The sequence below is a fragment of the Pseudochaenichthys georgianus genome, chromosome 12, assembly GCF_902827115.2.
Source record: "Pseudochaenichthys georgianus chromosome 12, fPseGeo1.2, whole genome shotgun sequence".
In the NCBI taxonomy this organism is placed as follows: Eukaryota; Metazoa; Chordata; class Actinopteri; order Perciformes; family Channichthyidae; genus Pseudochaenichthys; species Pseudochaenichthys georgianus.
Genome location: NC_047514.1, coordinates 28,472,656 through 28,493,549, shown reverse-complemented (window position 1 = coordinate 28,493,549; position 20,894 = coordinate 28,472,656). Strand labels below are relative to the sequence as shown.

At 42.5% G+C, this 20,894-nt stretch overlaps 1 protein-coding gene across 1 annotated transcript in view; it reads left to right on the top strand.

The window, feature by feature from the left end:
• Positions 1-2,832: 2,832 nt before the first annotated feature.
• The window catches only part of eeig1b (estrogen-induced osteoclastogenesis regulator 1b), a 40,955-nt gene continuing 22,893 nt past the window's right edge, over positions 2,833-20,894 (top strand). The window contains exon 1 of the mRNA XM_034096526.1: positions 2,833-3,035. Coding sequence (XP_033952417.1) covers positions 2,890-3,035 — 146 coding nt within the window. The 5' untranslated portion in view covers positions 2,833-2,889. The remainder of the gene's footprint in view (positions 3,036-20,894) is intronic.

Sequence of the window (20,894 nt, the reverse complement as noted above, 5' to 3'; positions counted from 1 at the left end):
TAATCGGTGGGTTGGATGTGCAGATAAGATAAGTAATAAGGGTGTTATTCCGCTCGTGGCAAATTCAGAGGCAGAGCGTTAGCTTTGTGGGTTTTGTGAGTTTCTTCCCGTTACATGGACATAAAACATTCATAGTTTATTGAATATTAAGATGCCCTCAGACGCTGTATTATATATAGGGCTGTCAGTCGATTACAATATTTAATCGCGATTAATCGCATGATTGTCCATAGTTAATCGCGATTAATCGCAAATTAATCGCACATTTTTTATCTGTTCTAAATGTTCCTTAGAGGAATATTTTTCAAGTTTTTAATACTCTTATCAACATATGAGTGGACAAATATGCTTTATGCTAATGTTTATTATCATTTGAACAATGACAAATATTCTCATGAATATTAAACACAACAACCTGGAACCTCTCTCATACAATTAAAAGTGTGTGTGTGTGTGTGTGTGTGTGTGTGTGTGTGTGTGTGTGTGTGTGTGTGTGTGTGTGTGTGTGTGTGTGTGTGTGTGTGTGTGTGTGTGTGTGTGTGTGTGTGTGTGTGTGTGTGTGTGTGTGTGTGTGTGTGTGTGTGTGTGTGTGTGTGTGTGTGTGTGTGTGTGTGTGTGTGTTGGTTCGTTGGAGCTATGTGCAACTCAAGGCATATGCTCGAACCAGGGTTTCCGCTAGGATTTTTTCTCGCCGGTCAAATGTCCGGGCAGAATTTATTTTACCGGACTATTTGAAACTTACTGGTCATATTTCAATAATAATAATAATAGTAGTTGTGTAGCAGAGTTTCCGTTAGCAGGTAATTACCGGACTATGAGCGGATATGCTGATGTTTAAAACTCAGTTCACGGGGCTCATTTTTATATTGCTTCAGTTTATAATCGTAACAGATCGAAAAATTCAGATTCATTTTTCAATAAATGATTCCACAAACAACAAACAACATAATTATTACATTCAAACAAACTACTTGTAGTAGATAACGTACATTATTCAGAAGTTTACATCAACTTTGAATAATAACACGGGAGAAACGGATCCTCTCTTTTCCCCTCTCTCTCTCCTGACAGCACGTCAGTTTCTCATGCAGCTCCTGCAGCTCGCTAAACAGAGGGCGGGGCTTCAGGTGATTATGCAGAGCTGCGTGTCTCGGTCAGACTCAGCAGCCGATCTGATCTCTCTCTCGCGTCCGGTTACACTTCACTCGCGTTTATGTCCATATCGATCAGATCCAGCTCCTGAGTGGCCTTTATAGAGAGCACCGATCAAACTATTAAGAGTGAATATCGGCCGATAATCACCGGCGGCCGATCGATCGGAGCCTCCCTAATTATTACCAGACATTTTGACCGTCAGGTTTTGAATTTACCGGTTTTTTATAAATGTTACCAGCTAAAAACCGATAATTACCGGCTAACGGAAACCCTGGCTCGAACGGGAGCTGCCTGGACGCTGCGATCATGTTGCGCGCATTAACACTAGCTGAGTGTGCTGACTTCTCCTACAATGTCCCACTGTCTGCTTCCTGCATAAAGTCCTCGGCGCAGTTGTGGCGAAATGTCGCTCCTCTGTTTTCATTTAAACAGCTCCTTATATCCGTTAGCGCAGCTAGCTAGCACCAGATGCTAACAACAGCAATGCACGTAAGGTCTCTCTCTCGCCTCACTCGGGCCACACAAACACACACCCTCCCAGTCCTCCCGATGGCCAGTCGGTGCCTGCCGGTGCCTGCCGGTGAGCGTGGAAGTGTGGTCTGCTGCAAGCGGGCAGCAGGAGCGGGGCTGTCAGCATCAGCTTGTAGATGGTATTTTAAACTCGATGCGCTCTGAAACTACGGGGCGGCCAAGGAAAAAAATACACATGCGTTAATCGCGTTAAAATAATTAGTGGCGTTAAAAATGTTTTGCGTTAACGCGTTATTAACGCGTTAACTTGACAGCCCTAATTATATACACTAGAATTGTGCAAAGTAGATGTTGTGCATATTGTTCTGGGTTCTAGGAAAGGAGAAACTCAATAAAATATTAAAAAGATAAATATTGGCTTACTAAATATAGTGTAGACGTAGTATAAAGCATAACACATAAAAAGAAAAATACTTAGGTTAAGTACAAGAACCATAACATTTTCCTTAAGCAGCCTTCAATACTTAAGTAGCCTAAATGTACTTCCCTACATTCCACCACTGCCTCCATTTTCAGCTATGCACTCTCTGCACCTCTGCACAGTGTGTACACTTTGTGGACGGTCCCTAACTCTGAGTTGTTTTACAGCCTGTCTGACTGTTGAACTCTCTACCGGGGAGGGAAAGTTGTGGAAGATGCACTGAAACCGATGAAAGGGCCAAAAACCCCGCCAACGGTACACAGCCAAAACCAGAATGCGGAGCACCGGACAGACGGAGCGGTGAGTCAGAGAAGTTTCCCCGGCACTCAGCCTGCGGAGAGCCGCCCCGGCGCTGCGTGTTCGCGTGGCAGCTGTCTGAACCGCGAGAGAGACACTGTTACTGCTGGAGGAAACACAGAAAGAGTTTCAAACTGTTGAAAAACCTTACATTCATAAATCAAACTAAAGCATTACATAGGATGTGTTTTTTTAAATCTACTACGTGGGATAGAAACATCCAGGGTACATTTAATGTCCACATCTGTCATTGCTGTAGAAACCGTAACACGAAGTTCCCAATGGAGCTGCATTCAGCTGCTTGTATAACTCTAACAAGTGTTTTTATTTCCCATTCCAGGTCTGAACATGTTTCCAGAGATGACTGACCTTGAAGCAAAGAGGGATTTCCATTCCTTACTTTAAAGCCACGTTCAGTATATTTATTTGTTCCTAACTCTTCCATTGGTGTTCATCATACCAGGAGCACACTCCAGCTGGGAACAATGTCTTTTTTGACAAGAAAGAAGAAGTTCAAATTTCAAGTGCACTTTACATTGGAGGAGCTAACAGCAGTGCCTTTTGTCAATGGAGTGCTTTTCTGCAAGATCCGGCTGATTGATGGGGGGGACTTTGCCATTCAGTCATCCAGGTATTTGGAAACACTCTCAACTCCCTTGTTTTGAAGCACTAACACCTCTGTTGCATGCAACCAACACACTCTGCTTTCACTAGCATACTCTCTGACACAAATGTCCCCCCCCCCTAATTTCAATAGTTGACACTCAGAGGTGGGAGAAGTAGGCCTACTAAATCTGTACCAGAGTGTAGGAATACTCTGTTAAAAGAAAAAGTCCTGCATTCAAAATGTTACTCAAGTTAAAGTACAAAAGTATTGGCGATAAAATATACTTAAAGTAGCAAAAGTACTGCAGATTGGTCCATTTCAGAATAATATATACAGTGGAGGAAATAAGTATGTGATCCCCTGCAGAACATGTGTTAGATCTTGGTGGAGGAACCCTTGTTGGACACAGAGGTCAGACGCTTCTTGTAGCTGGTCTCCAGGTCTGTGCACATCTCAGGAAGGATGTTGGTCCACTCCTCTCTGAAGACCCTCTCCAAACCTTCAGGTGTTGAGGCTGATGCCTGGCCTCTGGAAGCTTCAGCTCCCTCCACAGACTTTCTATGGGATTAAGGTCTGAAGACTGGCTAGGCCCCTCCATCACCTCAATGTACTTCTTCTTTAGCCACTCCTGTGTTGCCTTGGCCGTATGTTCAGGGTCATTGTCCTGCTGGAAGACCGCTCCATGACCCATGTTCAGAGTCCTGGCTGAGGGAAGGAGGCTGTCGGCCAAGATTTTACGCTACATGTCCCCGTCCACCCTCTCCTCGATTCAGGGAAGTCCTCGCGTCCCCTTAGCAGAGAAACACCCCAAAGCAGAATGTTTCCACCTCCATGCTGACGGGGGGGTGGTGTTCTGGGGTTATAGCGGTGGTTCTCAAGCTTTTTCTGTCAGGCCCCCCCTTTGGAGGAAAAAAAAAGCCGGGCCCCCCCAACACAAATAGTCACGTAATGGGCCAAGTTAACATTTATTAAAATACATCAATATGAACGTGAGCATTCCTTTGCTAGAACAGTGATAATAAAACAATGCTCCATAAGTCTGTGTGGTCAGAAAAAAAAACATAATACAATTGTGCAATCCCTTTGCTAGAACAATAAGTTATAATACTTTGCCACTTTGCAATCTGTGCAAAAAAATGAAAAGAAAGAAAATGCTGATATTTGGCAAAAAAGTGTGTCCTCTCACATTAGTGGCTGCAATGAGCCTGTTTGGCACTGCACATTTCTTCAAAACGGGTTGCAGGCTCAGTGGCGGTGCCAGAGATTTCTTTTGGGGGTGCTGTGGGGTAGCTTGACGTTTCATAGAGGGTGCGCACACATTTAGGGTTTCCCATTAATGTACCGGTCGCTACAGTTTCTACTGCAACAACCCCCACGCAAATACACAGTGTACCCGCGACTGTTACAATTAAGGCTCGATAATCAGCTCACGGCATATAGGTGTAAGCAGGGGTCAAGTGCTATTTTTATAAGTGGGGATTGGACCTAGATTTACTTTTTCCTTATGGATATTTTACAAATCACTCCCCTTTTAAACTCTATTCTTTTTTTACTGTCATATAGTACTTCAAACCTGTTTTTCATTTATTCTCTCATTTTTGTATAACTATAATGATCATATAAACGGGAGCCTCGGAAATAATTGTTTACATTAATCGTGACCAAAACGTTTGAGACCCGGCCACTAGCTCGCTAGCACCAGAAGCTAACAACAGCGATCTCCGGTACCGGTTCCTCTCTCTCTCTCTCTCTCTCTCTCTCTCTCTCTCTCTCTCTCTCTCTCTCTCTCTCTCTCTCTCTCTCTCTTAAAACTTAAGTAAAGTACAAGTAAAATTGTACTTAAGTAGAGTACTTGAGTAAATGTACTTAGTGACATTCTGTTTTCCCACACAGAACATGTCTAGATTATGTCCACACTCGCTGCTAGAAGGCGTGGATAATTGACCTCTGTTGTGAGTTTTCCACCTCAGATAAGAGCTACAGCAGTAAAACTGGTATGGCACTGCACGTCACCACAGTTTATGTTATTTCACCCTCATGTCTCCTGGGAAAATGGCCTTTTGTGCTGTTTCAGCTCCAGCCTGACTACAGCGACACTGGGAGCTGCCCAGGGAGGCACCAGCCTCCTGCTGCTCCTCTCTGAGCCTCTCGGAGTATGTTGATGTTCAGTGGTTTGCCTCGGCAAGTTTTGAAGCAAGCTAAATGTTCTTCTTCAAACTGGCTTCTCTTCACATCGAGACCAATTTTCAACAGCAGCAACAGCCAAAAGGGTGGGGAACTTTGTATGGGCTGTCCAACAGCTATAGAGCTGCTGGTCCTTTTTGTGCATGTTTTAACCCTTTTAGAGCTTATAATATTGCAAAATACAATTCAGAATTAGTCTTTTTCCTCTTGGTTTTCATTCCATTCTTTTGCGTTAAGAAATAAGCAGAGACTTTCTTGCCTGAGATAACTAGGTATGCAATTACCACCTAACAGCTCAACAGTTTAGGAAATGCTTATATTTGCTTCTTTCTGAAACTGAGATGACAAGATCAATATCAATATTATGCGTGTAGAGCTGGAGTGAGGAGGTGGATAGCCTAGCTTAGCATTAAGACCTGAGGAAGGTGTAAACTGCTAGCCTGGCTCCACCCAAAGCCATGATAAACTTCCCAACACACCTCAAGCTCGCATATGATTACATTGTATTTCTTTGTTTCAAATTTGTATGCAACAGAAAAGTATTGTTCGAGGCTCTAGAGGAAATGATGTGTTGAAAGCATTTCTTTACATAATCACTACTCTGCCCAGTATTTGTGTGCACGGTCTCCAGCTATAGAATAGGTAGCCGTATTTGTGAGGACAGGTCCTGGTACCTGCGGTATAACTCTGATAACACCTGACCCAGAACTAATATTGATATTTATTTCACCTTTACAAGAAATTGAAGTTTATGTCCTAAGATGTTGATATTCCTATAAAGCAGATTTGATATGTTTCCCAAAATTGAATTCATGTAATACCGTGTCTGTCTGGGAAATATGTTTGCAAAAGACTTTTACGCAGTGTTTCCGCCAGGGGTGCGTCTTGCCGTCATTTGACGCCCTTATTCAGCTCGGAACGCCCTGAACTCGAGCCAAAGGCATCCAAAAAAATAAATAATTCGAGAGAAGATCGAGTTTTTATGGCTTGAAATTACGAAAAGGAAAAAGGACAAGGACATCCCTCTTGGAGGGGCAAAGGAGTCTGGTGGGATTCTTTCCGCCGCCAGCAAAGCGCGTTCCTGTGACGGAAAGTGTTCTGCCGGCGAGCCTTGATGGGGTGCTAGTGGAGCCGGAGCCTCGCAGCGGCGAAACAGAGGCTCCGCGGTGAACTGTGGTAAAACGAAGAGCCGTTTAGGAGCCGAAAGAGCCGGCTCTTCTTGGTGAGCCGAGCCCAATGATCCGGAATTCCCATCACTAGTACATAAAGAGATAGTATCTATAAGGGACGGCTTGATTCAAAATTCAAGTAACGTGACACGACGTGACGTCACACGCTCTCCCCCCCCCCGCTCTCGGGGTGGACGCCCTCTCAGCCCTGGTCTGGCGGAAACACTGTTACGTCCTTTTGATAGTATTCCATTTTTTATAACAGCACTTTGCAAAGCAAGAGGCAAAATATGCTGTTGAGAGAGAGAGAGAGAGAGAGAGAGAAGAATGAATTGAAATATTCAAAAATACACTCAGCCCAGGGGGATGATGAAAGCAGATTGAACATGAATAAGAAACAGTAGTAAAGTGTCTCTGTCGGCAGTCTGCCATGTATCCTTTAACCAGAAGGCAGTCAGCAGCTTGGTGCGTGGGGTCCCTTCAGACAGCGGTCAGCAGGTCACGGCTTTGATCTACAGCCACTGAGCACTTTGCCTGCATGCAAATAACTCAGTTAGTCAACACTGTTTTGGCTCACAGTTACCTAACTTCCCAATGCGAATCCATGCCATGTGTCCGTGTACAGGCTCAAGGAATGTGCAGTGAGTTAGTGTGGTGTTGTTGTTGTTGTTGTTGTTGTTGTTGTTGTTGTTGATGATGATGAGACACAGGGAGACCCTCACTCTGGGTGCAGTGTATTCAGAAAACCCTTCACACAACCCTGACCTGCTAATATTACTACTCATTCTATTTGATTAATGAAGTAGTAAATATCTTAGAATGATTCTAAAATATTTCTGTTCTAAATCTATACTTGTTATTTAACGTTTCAGTAAGGCATTTCATCCAGGAAGCATAATGGAAAGTGGCTGATAATAATAATATTTTGGACACATCTGTATTTCTTGAGGGCTTGTTTGTGTTTACATTATTGAAAGACAATGAATCCCCAAGGAAGACTTGCAAGAGGTGCTGGAGCTAGGATTCACTAATATTATAATAATAAGCCCATTTCCACAACATTCTAACTATTCGTTTCCCATACCAGCCTGTGGAAGGAGCACGCATGTCCGGTGCTGAACAGGATCAAGCTTCTGGGTTCACATTACTGACCCACCACTGACTATCCTTTGACCACTGACTGTACACTGCTCATGTGTACTTGGTTTCACATTATCTTCATACATCCTACATGGGCTGATGACATTGCTCTACTGTCGTGTGTAGTCTGCCGTGATGGCAGCGTGGCACGGTGCTTTGGTGTGCTTTTATATAGAGAAATGAAGAGCTGCTTCTATTTGCAGTGCAGCTCGAGAAAAGGGAAGTGTGAGCAGTCGGATGTGTGTGTGCTCAGTCTCCTGTTGTCTGCTCTCACTGTAAATGGTCCTTTCTGCTTTTCAATATTCAGTGCCACATTATGCTTGAACCTAGACAGGTCTCTAAGCATGATCTGTGTCTGCCATCAGTAATACAGCAGTCAGCTTTAACACATATGAATATATTGGATCAAATTTCGATTTATTTCGATTGTTGTTCATAGATTAAGCATATCTTTGGATTGCTTTTGCTCAGAAATGTAAATCTTTAAATATGTTTATTGGCATTTTCTTATATTGGAACAACAATATGAAAACAAACATGTACTTCACACTTATACACACATACATAATAAATAGAATAGAGGAATTCCTCAATTCCCTTTCAGAGATCACCTTCCCATCCCTCGTAATGTTCATATACGGTTCCAAGAGCTGAATAAAGTCCTTCTGCTTGCCCTTAGTGATGTATGTCAGTCTTTCTAGACCAACACTACCAACAAGTTCCTAAACCAAGTCTTCAGTGATAGAGCATCCATATTTTCCAACATAGCAATAGCCCTCCTGGCTTAAAGAAGTCCAAAGTCCAAACGTTTAAATCTATAAATCTTGTCTGTGTGATCAGTGGTCAGCTTTGATGTCATGCATAACCATTTAAAGTTCCACTCCACATACGTTTTAAGTGCTTTTCCATTTTCAAGGGTTTAAAATGTAGTTCCATCACCAATGTTCCAATCAACCTTTAGTTTCCTCTACCTAAAAATAACCAAAGATATGTAACTGTGCACATCTCTCAATGTTTCAGTTATAGACCTCCATGGGACCTTATTTCGGAAAAAGTATGTATTGAAGTCAATGGGGAGAGAAAGATTATCTTTCGATCCCGTTTGAATTGTGCCACGAATTACACATATGATGTTTGTCAATTTAAAAGATAATTTTGCAAGTCAAAAAAATTAAAATGTGTCGTCAAACTGTGAAGTAACACATTTTTTTGTGTGAAACCGCTCAATGAACTACAACTCCCATCTCGCACCCAGTGGTGTTTTTATATGTACACAAGTGGTGGGGCACAACAAACGTAGATATCTATAAGCTTCTGCAGAGAGGTTCATGGCTGGTGAGGCTCTGACTCTTCAGGTTTACAAATATTATATTTTGACCTAAATCAAAATATAATATTATTTTCAAAAGCTTTTTTTGTCTGATGCTTCAATTAATTTTAAACAGACAGTTCAACAGAAGGATACCCAAAAAAATTTAATTTTATAATTTAAATATTGAATTGTTCTCTCTTAGTAAGATCCCATTTTCAATAAAATTGTGGTCTTACCTTGACTTGAAGATGAAGTCCATTTGCCTATCCTTCTGGACAAAAATCTCTATTACTTTTTTGTAAAAGTCCTCCTTATCTTCTTTTAGTTTCAAAAGTCTATCATAAATCTAATCGATAGATTTATGATTAGAAAATGATAAAAGTAGGGTAGACATGTGGATATTATCCGGCTGAACAAAACGTGCATTTATCTAACAGCTACGTTTCCCACAGATCTTATTTCGAGCTATTTTCTAAAATCCTATGGAGAAATCTCATTACTTTTTTGTGGAGGGAAGCCATGCGCAGCTTACTTCCTGGTTTTAGGACGCGTCTCTCGTCTCCTCTTCACACACCACACTTGTCGCGGCACACGTACTTACAGCCAATCAGCTCTGAATGATGTGAGATGACGTATGGTGGGGATGGCAGCACTTTGCCCCTATGGTCATTATTTTTTTGCCACACACATTAAATAGGAAAATACTCTGAGCATGCGCAGTGTAGTTTTTACAGTCACCGTTCACTTAGACAGTGAGAGGGAGGGGCAGGATCGGGTTTTGTCCCATGGCTCTAAACAGCTCAATAGGCACACACTGTAGACACTAATTAGAAGAACACAGACTAAAACAGCAATGTACAGACGAATCAGATGATTAAACATGATCTTAAAATATATTTTATATATTTATTTTTAGCATTTTTTTGTAATCATTATTTTTAATACTTTCTGCTGACACTAGGTGGGGCTGTGCCTGCCCCTAATGACCAGTCGCCACTGCTCGCACCACACACCAAGACGGCCGTCACGTTGGCAAATTTCACTTCTTTCTTTCAGAACGATGTGAAAAGTATTAAAAGAGGTGAAAATCACTCCAAGTCTGAGCATGTTGAGTTAGTCGGTTCCGTAAGAGCCAGCAGGACCGGGATTCTGGGATTTGTAGTCTTTCTAGTTGCGTATTTCTCATAGTCTTATATTTCAACAGTTTTACGACAAACTGTGACTTTTTTGACTTGGAAATAATTTTTTAAGATTGACAAACATCATATGTGTAATTCATGGCACAATTCAAACGGGATCGAAAGATACGTTTTCTCTCTCCATTGACTTCAATACATGATTTTTCCGAAATAAGGTCCCATGGTGATCATCGGAAAGGGAGGGACTTCGCCACTCTATAGGCGCTTTCACACCGGAGTACTTTTCTCAGGAATAGTTCCGATAGTTCCTGGGAATTTGCATTCACACCGAAAAGATCTGGAAATAGAACTTTCTTTTGCAAACCTTTTCTCCCCAGGAAAGTCCCTGCTAGAGAGCAGGGACTTTCCTGGGGAGAAAAAGGTTCCAATTTCTGATTGGCTGGGCGAATTGCAAACCACGCCCCGTAAAACTCGAAAAAGTTTTGTGAAGCCGCCATTGTATTTGCTGGCATTAGCATTATTAGCATTAGCATTAGCCCAGCGCACAAACGGAGAGAGACTAACTTATGTCAACACAAAAGAAAACATGGGAGCGGTGGAGATGAGGAGGTGTTGGCGTTCTGGCGATTTACTCGGAAGGCTTCAGTAGAAGCTGCTGGGACTCCCAGCAGCTTCTACTGAAGCCAGTCCCCAATTCCGGGGACTTGCGGCCGGGACTTCGGGTGGCAGTATACGCCGTGAAGTGGTTTGCGGCCTGCCAGTAAACCCAAAGCAGAAGAAGAAGAAGTGACGTCAGTGGCTTAATTTGCCTAATCCTCCCTCAGGTACTTATTCCGGTGTGAACGCGATCTCCCCAGGAAAGTACCACCTCTCTAGCAGGGACTGAAAAGGGGTGAAAAAGTTCCCGAAGTTCTAGTTCCAGATCTTTTTGGTGTGAACGCAAAATCCCAGGAACTATCGGAACTATTCCTGGGAAAAGTACTCCGGTGTGAAAGCGCCTAATAGGAGTTGAGTGTTCTTCAAAGTGTGATTTTAACACATTAGCTGTATTTAACTGTTCTTGGAAAACAGACGAATATACTCTTAACACAAGTGTGTGCTAAAGAATGTAAGCAGACAAGTTGACCTGCTGAGTCTCTGGTGTCGTGAGGACATGGTCAGGCTCTGAGCTTTCTCCTGTCAGACACAGGTGTTATTCCTCAGGAGAAAGCTCAAACATCTTCAACAGATTTCAGCCACGAACACATTCACCAGATTCTCCAGCTGTGCTTCATGAAGCTGCAGGTGTGAAGGGCAGATGTTTCTCCCTGCAGCGACAGTGTTTAAATCAGGGGATTCAAACATATGGCCCGTGGGCCTAAGCAGGCCCTCTGGATGACTTTCCAAAGTTCACAAATGACAGAGAAGACATTAACTGCAATTTTCACAACTTTTATGTATTTTGTAAATATACATTTTATACATTTACAAGGCAGTGGGAAAACATAACCTTCTTCCTTAATAGTTCCCACTCTAGTCTGTATTGTGTCAGTTCGGATAACTTCACAGATGGGGTAATGAATGTCAAATAATTTCTAGTTGTTTTAATCATAAAGTAAATTAGAATACTGTTCAGTTCCATTGACTTAATGTGTTTAGCCTTTGTAGATACACTGTGATCTGTTGTAATGCACATGTGTACATTATAAACTGAGGCATACAATTGATATCAGGGCGTTGCCATTTTCTTTTACTTTATGTTTCAGCTTAACATTCAGTGTAGATCCATGCACCTGTTTAATGCACATTAACAAACCTAGAAATACAATGGAAAACTTAAAATAATGCAAAAACCGGTCAACAGTGTATACTGAAATTTAAAAGCATGCGTTAGTCACTAACTCAGACTGTGGCTGTTTTAAACGTCTCCTTGAGGTTGTGAGCGAGCGGCCATGTAAAGCACAGCTTCATTGTGAGAGAGAGCGCTGCCTGTATCTACTCGCTGTACAATGGTGTGTTTGTGAAGGCTGGCTGTAAGAAAAGAAGTGGCAGAACCTGTCTTGCAGTCCTTTGCCTCTCCCAGTCTCCAGGCTTGTTGTTTTAGGAGCACTAAACTTCAGGTCAGCCTTTAGATAAGCGGGGTGGGAAAAGTTCCTTTGATAGTGTTCAAGTTAGGGTTAATGTTAATGTAGGAAAAGAGAGCCAGAGGATATTTACTCAAGCTATTAAGAATGATTGTGCAGGAACAAATATGAGAAACCCTGCCTGAACAGACTGACGTTTTGGATAGCACTGTTTTCTAAAACCACCTCAGCCAAGGTTCCAAGCGAAGCGGAGTAGATAATACAAGTTTATGTTAAAACATTGCAGAGGACACAAACTACTGTCACTGTTATATGTCTACCCAACGCAGCTTTAGAGGGGACCTATCATGCAAAATGCACTTTTGTACGTCTACATGAATACATGAGTATGTGTCCCCGGTGTGTCAGGGAACTCACCAAGTGTCAGAAAACACAACCCTCTCTCTTTTCCTCCATGCCCAAATCTCTAAAAACGGGGCTGCAACGGATCTGACACAGACTGATACAGATTTGAAAATTCTCTGACGTCAAGAACGAGGAGCTCCGCCTATATGGCCAACCCTCCACCTATCGGGGAATGTGGGGTTGGGCAACGGCCGGCCAGTACCGCTCGAAAGCGCTGGAGACGCTGTAGTACATATGCCAGGCCTGTAAGTGGCGCTGTAGTCTGCCACAAAAGCAGCGAAGAAGACTTCCCGCGCATGGTTGCCATGGTTGCCCTTCTGTTTATTCTCCACTGTGGCTCTTTTTCTCCCTCCCCGAGGCAAGCGTTTGCTCCTGCTGCTGTAATCCAATGCAATCCCTCCCCGTCGAGGCAAGCGCTGTAATCCTCTCCGGCAGTCCACCAGCAGATGACCAACACCCACCTCTCCGCCTCTTCCAAGGGACGAGGGGACGGTGCGGCAGAGTTTCAGTTAGATTTTTTTCCGCCGGTCAACATGTCCGTTAAAGTTTAAATCTTACGGACAAAATTAGAAAAGTGCCGGTCAAAGTTCTTCTTTGTTATTTATTGAGCTTTAAAACAAATGAATAATGACTCTTTATAATCATATAAGAATAAGACACAGAGGACGGAGACGGGCCCGGCGCAACGAGGGGGCAAAAGGAATAAAATGTTACATGTCAGTAAAAACAGAGTAACAGGCCCTTTCTCATTTCATCAATACCCCCTCCTCGACTTCTCGACTCCTCGGTCCTCCGGTGGTGACCAGGAAATGGATTTCAGCGCGCCATGTTGAAGGACATCTAATTTCTCTAAATGCACTTCGAGGTCCGAGCATCGAGCGTCGAGGAGGCTCTCTGGAGGAGCTCTAACCGAGGATACACTGATGGCTCCTCCACGGCTCCTTCGTGGATGCATTTCCGGCAACAGATATGTTTCAAAGAGTCGTGACGCACGACCGGACTTATCTCAGCCAATGGCAGCTCTGCATGCATCCCCTGGATATTATTTTAGAAACTGCTTTCATCGCAACGCGATGTTTCCAGAGAGAACAGCTGTGAGGTCCGTGCAGAAAGCAGAGCAGTGTGTATAATATATATCACTCAGTAGAACAGGCCTACTCTCTTTATTTGCTTTAGTTTAGTAGATATCTACAAACAAAGAGTCCATATTTTTCTAAGACCATTTAGTGCTTCACATTATAAAATACACAACGGCTGTAGCCTGATTATGCTTTAGGAGCTGTAGGTGTGTGTGTGTGTGTGTGTGTGTGTGTGTGTGTGTGTGTGTGTGTGTGTGTGTGTGTGTGTGTGTGTGTGTGTGTGTGTGTGTGTGTGTGTGTGTGTGTGTGTGTGTGTGTGTGTGTTGTACAGTGTGTAGGTGCGTGTTGTACAGTGTGTAGGTGTGTGTGTGGTACAGTGTGTAGGTTTGTGTGGTACAGTGTGTAGGTGTGTGTGTTGTAGAGTGTGTAGATGCAGCGGACAGACAGGTCTCAGTTGGTTTGGTGTCCTCTGCTTACTTTTAATACTTGTAAATACAACTTTTGTCCCGTCATTTATTTTCCTCATTGTAGCGACCAGAGAGAGGGGGGGGGGTATCCAGTCTCTGATAGTGTTGCGTTATTATGAGATATTACATACATACATGTGTGTGTGTGTGTGTGTGTGTGTGTGTGTGTGTGTGTGTGTCCGCATCTGTAGCCTGTTATTGTCTCATGACACCGCACTGTGAATGAATCAAAGTAAATATATAAGTCGTCATGAACACATCTGTCCATCAGACAGAGGCTGCTGTGCCTCCTGTCATCATTAATGGACGTCTCTTTAAAATGACCGCTCAGAGGAGAGGAGTTCTCAATTTCTCTAACTGCCTGCTGCTTCCCCTCCTCTCTCCTCGGTTCCCCTCCTCGGCTCCTCCGCTCGTATCTCCTGTGGGCGGGACTAAGTATCGAGGATAGGAGTCGAGGACGGGAGTCAAGGAGGGGATTCGAGGAGGGGAGTCGAGGAAGGGAGTTGAGGAGGGGAATTAGTTAAATGAGAAAGGGCCACAGTGTTGTGCCTTTTTGTAGCGTTAGCTTCTTCTTCTTCTTCTTCTTCTTCTTCTTCTTCTTCTTCTTCTTCTTCTTCTTCTTCTATGTTCCTACCCGTGAGATATTGGACAAAAGAAACTCGGCTAGTAGTGTCAACTAAATCCATATTACAACAAAAGTGCTTTAAACGAGGCAAATTACGAAAGTATGTTCTCAATCCCCAAGTATGGGATTGGATATTACATTAGATTAGATGTATTGTCCCCAGGGGGAAATTCATTTGCACAGCTCTGTTGTGGTAATCTGTATTATATAAACCGTATTGGTACAATGAGCGACATCTAGTAGCGGATTGTGGAACATTGATCTGATTTTTCTCATGGCAGTTTGACTCTAGAGACAAACCAGGGGACTTTTAATCTGTGTCTGTCCATTTGGTGTAGTGTTTTATCCAATATTACATTTGGTTTATATATTAGTCACTTTATTATGAAATGCCAGGTTTTAGGCCTTGGTCTGAACATTCAATCCTGGAAATAAAAAATCAACCAGATACATTTTTCTAGATAGATAGTAAGTAAGTAAATCTGTATAGGAAGACGAGTTAAGGGGTAGAGGAGAAAAGGTTATGGTTTTAGTCTGTTAACCAAAGTGCAGCCATCTAATAATGTACTATCTGTTATTAAAGATAATAATAATAATAATAATAATTTCAATTTATATAGCGCCTTTCACGAAACCCAAGGACGCTTTACAATGGGAAGTAACAAAAAAAAAAAAAGGTAATAATAAACATACAGAGCAATAGCAGGAAATAAGTGACTGTAAATTAGATGAGGCCAAAGGCCTGAGTGAACAGATGGTGTTTGAGGTGTTTCTTGAAGATCAGAGGAAAAGAACAGAATGAGAGGGGTCAATCCGGAATAAATATAAAGAAGCAAAGATATTGTAGAGCAGTGAGAAGGAAAAAAGCTTGGTGTGTCAATTCATTACATTGCCAGTATTTGTCGTTGTTGTGAGAAAAACAAAATCGCCCCCTCGGATTTTTTAACTGCCCCCTCAGTCATTTCATCCTGGAGCCGGGCCTGGACGGAGATCTCTTTTTCTCCCCCACTTCTGACAGTCCAGCAGCTGATCAGAGCATGCTCCCCTCTCCTGCAGGGGGGCGTGGTCAGCTGCAGCTCATTTGCATTAAAGCAAATCAATCAGCCCCCTGCAAAAACAGGGCTGGAAAGAGTAAATAGAGCGAAATGAGGCATGGCTAAAATGCAGGATCTGTTCGGTATTTTGAAAAAAAAAACTATATTTATATACTTTATATAGGTATGGCCCTACAATATATTGTTCAAATATAGCATGATAGGTCCACTTTAAGTTCTTTGAAGTATTTATTGTCTTGTGTTTCAAAAAGCATGAAACACAGTCCTTTGGTTATACATTGCTCAGACATGTATCTGTGAAACAAAATGTATTGAAAGTAGAGAAACATCAGGAATCTTATGAACATAATGCAGCGTTCCGGTGTTTCCCATAGGATAAGAAAATGCTTAAAAAAAGACCTTAACGCTTCAATGTGTGGCCCTTTAAAGCAAAATTAAGAGGTTATATCTATCAAGACACTTTCTCACACACATGCAAACACTCACACATAGACTCACTGTAAATAAACTCACGTTAACCCACAGTCTGAAAATAATTACGCACCAATCTTTCTTTGCTGTAGATCATATATCTGGGCCTATACAGACTACGTAGATAATACATTTTTAATACATTTAGGGCAGATTATATTAAGGCATGCCCCCACAGTCTATACAATGAATGTGAAACACTGTAGGGATCATGATGTACAGGTTCAGTAGTTTCTCTGGACTCAAAACATTTGATTGGGTTGAATGCTTTCCATTTGAGAGTTACACCGACAGTATCAAGGATACCCTTCTGTTTGCATCGGCTAATGAGCCCTTAGCACAACTCAGTAGAACTACATTAGTGATAAGAAGCACAGCACACAAAAGTATGCTGACAGACACTTTCCTGCTGCACTGGGTCAAGATAACACCTTTTTATTTCAGTTTGAAGGTTAAAACAATTTGGAGACATCGGGTTTTAAGGTGACATTATAGAAACAGAAGCTATTTGGCAGGCTCTGCTCCACCCAGCTGTTTTCTGTATTCACCAGCCACTAAAGGATAAGCATTGGTACCTCGTTTTAAACCAATCATATTGCACAGACAAACCCTACCTGTTGGCACAATAAGTGTTCATAAAATAAATATAATACCTAGATTGTTGCAACCTCAACAGATGTTGCCAAACTAATTTCCCTGCAGATTATTTTTAGATTAATATTAAATGTTCACACATATTGCTGTCGAAATGTTTAAGAATGAATAGTATAAGAACAAGGGGGACAGGAAGGGCCTAATATGCAGCTATACTACTGTATATACAGTGGGGCAAAAAAGTATTTAGTCAGCCACCAATTGTGCATGTTCTCCCACTTAAAAAGATGAGAGAGGCCTGTAATTTTCATCCTAGGTATACCTCAACTATGAGACAGAATGAGAAAAAAAAAAAAAATCCAGAAAATCACATTGTCTGATCTTTAAAGAATTTATTTGCAAATTATGGTGGAAAATAAGTATTTGGTCAATAACAAAAGTTCATCTCAATACTATGTTATATACCCTTTGTTGGCAATGACAGAGGTCAAACGTGTTCTGTAAGTCTTCACAAGGTTTTCACTGTTGCTGGTATGTTGGCCCATTCCTCCATGCAGATCTCCTCTAGAGCAGTGATGTTTTGGGGCTGTCGCTGGGCAACACGGACTTTCAACTCCCTCCAAAGATTTTCTATGGGGTTGAGATCTGGAGACTGGCTTGGCCACTCCAGGACCTTGAAATGCTTCTTACGAAGCCACTCCTTCGTTGCCCGGGCGGTGTGTTTGGGATCATTGTCATGCTGAAAGACCCAGCCACGTTTCATCTTCAATGCCCTTGCTGATGGAAGGAGGTTGTCACTCAAAATGTCACGATACATGTCACGATTCATTCTTTCCTTTACACGGATCAGTCGTCCTGGTCCCTTTGCAGAAACAGCCCCAAAGCATGATGTTTCCACGCCCATGTTTCACAGTAGGTACGGTGTTCTTTGGATGCAACTCAGCATTCTTTCTCCTCCAAACACGTCTAGTTGAGTTTTTACCAAAAAGTTCTATTTTGGTTTCATCTGACCATATGACATTCTCCCAATCCTCTTCTGGATCATCTAAATGCTCTCTAGCAAACTTCAGACGGGCCTGGACATGTACTGGCTTAAGCAGGGGACACGTCTGGCACTGCAGGATTTGAGTCCCTGGCGGCGTAGTGTGTTACTGATGGTAGCCTTTGTTACTTTGGTCCCAGCTCTCTGCAGGTCATGGACTCGGTCCCCCCGTGTGGGTCTGGGATCTTTGCTCACCGTTCTTGTGATCATGTTGACCCCACGGGGTGAGATCTTGCGTGGAGCCCCAGATCGAGGGAGATTATCAGTGGTCTTGTATGTCTTCCATTTTCTAATAATTGCTCCCACAGTTGATTTCTTCACACCAAGCTGCTTACCTACTGCAGATTCAGTCTTCCCAGCCTGGTGCAGGTCTACCATTTTGTTTCTGGTGTCCTTTGACAGCTCTCTGGTCTTGGCCATAGTGGAGTTTGGAGTGTGACTGTTTGAGGTTGTGGACAGGTGTCTTTTATACTGATAACGAGTTCAAACAGGTGCCATGAATACAGTTAACGAGTGGAGGACAGAGGAGGCTCTTAAAGAAGAAGTTACAGGTCTGTGAGAGCCAGATATTCTTGTTTGTTTGTCGGTGACCAAATATTTATTTTACTGAGGAATTTACCAATTCATTCTATTACAAATCCTACAATGTGATTTCCTGGATTCTTTCCCCCCATTCTGTCTCTCATAGTTGAAGTGTACCTAGGATGAAAAATACAGGCCTTTCATCTTTTGAAGTGGGAGAACTTGCACAGTTGGTGGCTGACTAAATACTTTTTTGCCCCACTGTATATTGTGGGCACAATATGAATGATTTAATATAGGACTGAGGGAATCCAGATACATGAATTGATTTGTAGTCTAGAGAGGACTGACCCTTTGTAAATAATAAGAAGGTACAACAGGAGGGTATAATAACTAAAGAGTAATGTCTGTTTCTGATTTTTTTCTTCTAGCATGATGAAATCCAGATCAAGATTAGATAACATTTTTCGTGTTTATTAAATTGTGATTACTGCTGTTTTTGTGTTTGTTCAGGTATAGTTAAAACAACATGGTTTGGTGCATAATTGTATATTTCATATGGCTGTGCACTTATATAAATACATGCTGCCCATCCTGATAATACTGGTCAGCAGTAACCACGCTGTTTGACATCACATCCCAAGAACACGCCTGTGGGACTGAGTCATCAGCAAACAGCAGCTGAGTGGTGTGTGTTGTGTAACTGCAGAGCGGATCATGGAACTGGACGATTCCCATGTGGACCTTCTGACATGTGCGGGACAGATACTGTAACTTCAGAGTTCACAAGTCAGGACAAGCCGAGCACGCCGAGTGTGTTTGTGTGTGTTGAGAGAAGTGTAGATAGCTTAGTAAACCCTATTCACAGCTTTAGTTTGAGTTCCCGACTAGCTTAGTCTTGTTGAATTAGTTAGTGAGAAAGGCCTGTTTTCAGACTAAGGACGGGACACTCTGGATCAAGCCCATCAGGCTTCACTCCCCACCCCAAATCCACGGATGCAGGGATGAAGGTTCTGTGTCTTAGTTCTCCAGCTATAGCAGTCTGAGCTGCTACGTTGTGGTCTCTTTCTCTGTTTGTGTTCCCCTGCTTTGGTCACCACGTGGCCAACATTTAAAAATGATCACATGGACACTGCAGAAATCATTTTATTGCTGAGTGTTAGACACATAGACTGCATCTGTTTGCAATCATTGGAAAACCCCTCAACACTCCTGGGTGACATCATCGGGACTATCATCACAATGTGTAGTTATATCATTTGTAAATGTTCAATACATCTCTTGAAACAATGCTCTTTAAACCTAGTGAGGAAGTAACTAAACTGGAAACAACAAGCTACAGAAGAACTGAAGGGGGGGACTTTAAATATGTGAAGCCGTTTTCAAACGACCAAAGGGGGCCATGCCCTGCTTGCTGTTTGAAATACATCTATTTGCATAATCATTGTCATCATTATGGCCTGTAAATAAACACATTTTAAAGTTTTTAAAGAGTGCCTCTCGCTACGAGGAGCCTGCTGAGGGTTTAGTCCAGGGGTGTCAAACTCAATTTCATCGTGGGCCACATTCGCATAAAGGTTGCACTCAAAGGACCGATTGTAACTATATAAATATAATATATATATATATATATTACATGATTGCCTCTGAATTTGATTATTATTGGATAGGATAATAACTTAGTAATTAACTACTTCTGAAAGCAGAAGTCCAGGGAAAATAATTGCAAGTCTCTTCAGTGGGCATGTCACAAAACGAGATGCATTGTGGGTAATTTATGGGCAACCTGCTCATATAAAGTGGCATGTAACCGTATAATAAACGTATTATATTCGTTGCAAGCTCTTGCGGGGCCACATAAAATGAAGTCGCGGGCCGGGATTGGCCCCCGGGCCTTGAGTTTGAGACCCCTGGTCCAATCACATTGCAGCTCAATGCATTACATGACTACTTTTGGGAGTTGATAACTAATAAAATGCAACAGTGGTGGATTCCCTTGTCAGAAGCGAAGTCAAGCTCTCTGTGGTCACCCAGATACATGTGGACTTACTCGAAATTGGTTTGTTTTTCAAATATGTGAGCATAGCTGATGGATGTGTGTGTGTGTGTGTGTGTGTGTGTGTGTGTGTGTGTGTGTGTGTGTGTGTGTGTGTGTGTGTGTGTGTGTGTGTGTGTGTGTGTGTGTGTGTGTGTGTGTGTGTGTGTGTGTATAGAGAGGAGGTGCAGCAGAACTGTGTTCGATGGAGGAGAAAGTTCTCTTTCGTGTGTAAGATGGCTGCCTAATCCAATCACTGGAGTGTTGGACCCCTGCATCTGCCGGGTCTCTGTACGTAAGGTAATTCCCAGCAGCCACCTGTGCATGTATAGTACGGCCCCCAGTAATTACAACTGCCTGATACTACCTCACATAATGTTGGGCAATTTGTACAATTAGCATAATTGCCGTAATTAGCACTCATGACAATTTTGGAGTGGTTTCTGAGGTTATGCTGAATCCATTTCTGAAATAATAGAGAATTTACAATTCCAGGATTGAAAAAGGCAGTTTTAACCTGATCTTACTATGAGCAGTGTTGTGACCATTGGATATAGAGAGCACACAATGCAAATGATTTC